General features: G+C 35.8%; 1 protein-coding gene across 1 annotated transcript; it reads left to right on the forward strand.

Moving 5' to 3' along the window:
- The first annotated feature begins 1293 nt into the window (after positions 1-1293).
- On the forward strand, positions 1294-3633 carry LOC149210796 (GDP-mannose 3,5-epimerase 2-like). The gene is made up of 6 exons (XM_089394487.1): positions 1294-1751; positions 1881-1974; positions 2589-2718; positions 2798-2930; positions 3043-3250; positions 3363-3633. Exons 1-6 carry the CDS (start codon positions 1336-1338, stop codon positions 3516-3518), a joined length of 1137 nt encoding a protein of 378 aa, XP_089250613.1. The 5' UTR covers positions 1294-1335; the 3' UTR covers positions 3519-3633.
- The last annotated feature ends 306 nt before the right edge of the window (positions 3634-3939 follow it).

Below are 3939 nucleotides of genomic sequence, written 5' to 3' on the forward strand. Positions count from 1 at the left end.
TATTTATCAAGTGTAAACAAAAATTTAATTTCTTAAAATAAAAATCTTTTTTTAAATTTTACACTTCAAAAATATTTACTTAAAAAATTAATACTTAATACTTATTAAATACAAAATTAAAATACTAATTAAAAATCATTTTTATTAAAAACTAATTATATATTCTAATTATTAATTCAATATAATTATAATCATATATATATATAATTTCCATCCTTCCCTTTACTTCACTTCACTTTAAAACACTAGCATAACTGTCCCATGTCGAGAGAGTAGTAACTGTCCCGTGTCGAGAGAGGCTGTTGTTTTGTCATAGCTTTTTTGTTAAGGCGACTTTTAGTTCTATTTATTTTTGCCATAACTTTTGACAACTTCTGTTCTATTTAGTTTTAATTCTTTTAATGGTAAAATTCTGACAAGTTCTATTAGTTTAAATTCTTTTAATGGTAAAAACGTGCTCCGTACTACGTAGTGTCCTTCTTTAGACATAAAAAACACCGAAAGAATCGGGGGTGCTCAAATATTTCACCACAGATCAGCATTCAAATTCCCTATATATTGATGGGTGTATTGGTGTGAGTTCTTCATAGATTTCAGGTGGGCATTAACTTAGATTTCATCTTCCATTGTATCGAGGTCTGTCCTCCTCTGTTATGATTAACTCCCTTTCCCTTTGTGTGTTTTTTTCAAATTCAGTCTTTTGCTGCTCATAACAGTTAATCATGAAAGTTTCTGGCGCTGCTTTTCTTAGTCTGATATTGATGTTTTTAATAATCAATTAGGAAGTTGTTAGCTGTGACTCTTTGAGTATTGAAGTTTTTAGTAGCCAATCATTAAACCTTCAGCAGTGTATTGTGCCATCTAATAATCAGGCTTTTAAGAGTAACTCATGGCGTTCTTATAAGCGTAATTGGTTTTTGAAATTATTTCATGTTTTTGTTGGGATCATTGGTGAAGTTCTATCTCAGCTTTCCGATTTTTAAAAGCTGGTTTCTGTGTTCTGGTTTCTTGGCTAAAGTGAATATTTCACGAATTTAGAGGTGGATTTTCTAAATTTTGCAAAAAAATTGGTAATTTGAGTATTTGCAATTTTCTTTTGTCCAGAGCCCATTGGGTCATGGTCACGAGTGCTTCTTCTCCATTTTAGACCAAGAATTCCATTGAATTTCAGTAGTTCTGATCTACTTTTGCATTGCGGGTTATGAATCCAAGTGCTTTCTTGGACATTCCTAATATGGTTTTCTTCTTGGCTGCCATTTATTTCAACATGGAGTGATATCTTACTCTGGATGTGTTATTGCAGACTTCTTGCATATCCTCCTTTCACTGAGCACCATGGGAAGCATTGGAGCTGATGGAATGACCTATGGAGAATACACCTATGAGAATCTGGATAGAGAGCTATACTGGCCAAGTGAAAAATTGAAAATTTCCATCACTGGAGCTGGTGGGTTCATTGCCTCCCATATTGCCCGGAGATTGAAATCTGAAGGGCATTACATTATTGCCTCTGATTGGAAGAAGAACGAGCACATGACTGAGGATATGTTCTGCAATGAATTCCATCTCGTCGATCTGAGAGTTATGGACAATTGCTTGGCTGTTACGAAAGGAGTCGACCATGTTTTCAACTTGGCCGCAGACATGGGTGGTATGGGATTCATACAGTCTAATCACTCTGTTATCATGTACAACAACACCATGATCAGTTTCAACATGCTTGAAGCTGCGCGAATCAATGGTGTTAAAAGGTGAGACCTTGGTTTGTTTCTGCACATTGGCTTTCCATTTCATTTCTGGTTGATGTCTGTTTTTGTTATTGCTTATGATTATGTCAATTTAGATCCATTTTAAACTTCTCTCTATTTGTTTCTCTGCAGGTTTTTCTATGCTTCTAGTGCATGCATTTATCCCGAATTCAAACAATTGGAGACCAATGTGAGCTTGAAGGAGTCTGATGCTTGGCCAGCTGAGGTATGTAGCCATATATTGCTTTAATACTCTGGTAATGCTATTCGGTGCTATTTCGCATAGCATTTTGGGTCAAAAGGCAATGTAAGAGCTGATACTGAAATTTGTTTAAGAAGAGGCTGGAAATGTAGTAGCTGTGTACAGAAATTTGTTTAGGAAGAGGCCGGAAATGTAAGAGCTGAGTACTGAAATTTGTTTAGGAAGAGGCCGGAAATGTAAGAGCTGAGTACTGAAATTTGTTTAGGAAGAGGCTGGATGTTTGATGAAAAGCGTTTACGGTAGTCCTGACTGATTTCAAGGTTACTTTTGAATGTTTAGCTAATTGAAAATTCAGAAGGTTACTGTAAGAGTACACCTCTGAAGTAGGACACTCTGATTTGCCAGTGGTACACTCTAGATATATCGGGGCCTCTGTAACTTGGAGAAGTGATGTAACTCCATAGGACCTGGTTTATCATAGGAACTGATTTGTTAGTTACTAGCTTGTGATTCCTGTACTACAATTGTTAGATCCAGCCTGCTTCCCCAGATACAAGAATCGTCTTATGCTGGATTAAGCTGTTAAAGCTCATTTTCACTTAAACTGTTTAGAGACTAATGATTTGATTGCTCTGTAGCCTCAAGATGCCTATGGCTTGGAAAAGCTTGCCACAGAAGAATTGTGCACACACTACACCAAGGACTTTGGTATAGAATGCCGGATAGGACGTTTCCACAACATTTATGGTCCTTTTGGCACATGGAAGGGTAAGTTATGAAAATTGTAATGATTGTAGGATGCTCATATTTATGTTCCCTTTGTTGATAAACTCATTTGCCACTGCAGGTGGCCGTGAGAAGGCTCCTGCTGCCTTTTGTAGGAAGACAATCACATCTACTGTTAGATTTGAAATGTGGGGAGATGGTGAGCAAACACGATCCTTTACATTCATTGACGAATGTGTGGAGGGTGTCTTAAGGTACCAAAACTTGGAATGGCTTTTGAAATTCAGTTTTGGATCTAATTCTCGCTACCTGTTTATTCAGATTCATCTTTGTTTCTTCTCAGAAATCTTTATTTTGATATGCCAGGTTGACTAAATCAGACTTCAGAGAGCCAGTGAATATTGGCAGTGATGAAATGGTCAGCATGAATGAGATGGCTGAAATGGTGTCAAGCTTTGAGAATAAAATGTTGCCAATACATCACATTCCTGGGCCAGAGGGTGTACGTGGTCGGAATTCTGACAATACATTGATTAAGGAAAAGCTAGGCTGGGCGCCAACCATGAAGTTGAAGGTAAGGTTCTAGCCATTAGATTTTCAGATTGTTAAACTCCTTGCAATGCATTTTCCCTTGTGCATTGAAAGAAAGATGCAGAGTCACATTTGTTTCCTTTTGTTTTTGGCAGGATGGCTTGAAAATTACATATTTCTGGATCAAGGAACAAATTGAGAAGGAAAAGGCTCAGGGAATTGATCTCTCCATCTATGGGTCTTCCAAGGTGGTTGGCACTCAAGCCCCTGTTCAACTAGGTTCTCTTCGTGCTGCTGATGGAAAGGAATGAAGACCAAAACCTAGATCTCTGGTTAAGGGGATAAATAATCAGTCATTTTTTTATAAGGCTGGCAAGATGGTTAGCAGTTGGAGACTGCAATTTTCAATTTTCTCTATTGTTTATCTGGGAATGGTAATAGGGTTTTGAGAATTTTAATGTAATTATTAATAATTTTTAGATGGATGGTAGGGATTTAATTTAAACGGAAAGTTGAAATTTATCTAAAAGGTAGTTGTGCTATTTTTATTTTTCAATACAATAAAAAATGTCATATTTAATTTTTATTTGTGGCACTAAACTCTTATTAGTTAGTATTGCTTTACTATGTTTTTCTTTATTAGTTAGTATTGCTTTACTATGTTTTTCTTGTTATATGTTTTTTTAATGTAATTATGCTTAAAATAATTTAAAATAAAGTTATGTTTTAGTT

This window comes from Pinus tabuliformis, chromosome 1_2 (assembly GCF_031772625.1).
Source record: "Pinus tabuliformis cultivar Carrire ecotype Pingquan chromosome 1_2, CPIR1, whole genome shotgun sequence".
In the NCBI taxonomy this organism is placed as follows: Eukaryota; Viridiplantae; Streptophyta; class Pinopsida; order Pinales; family Pinaceae; genus Pinus; species Pinus tabuliformis.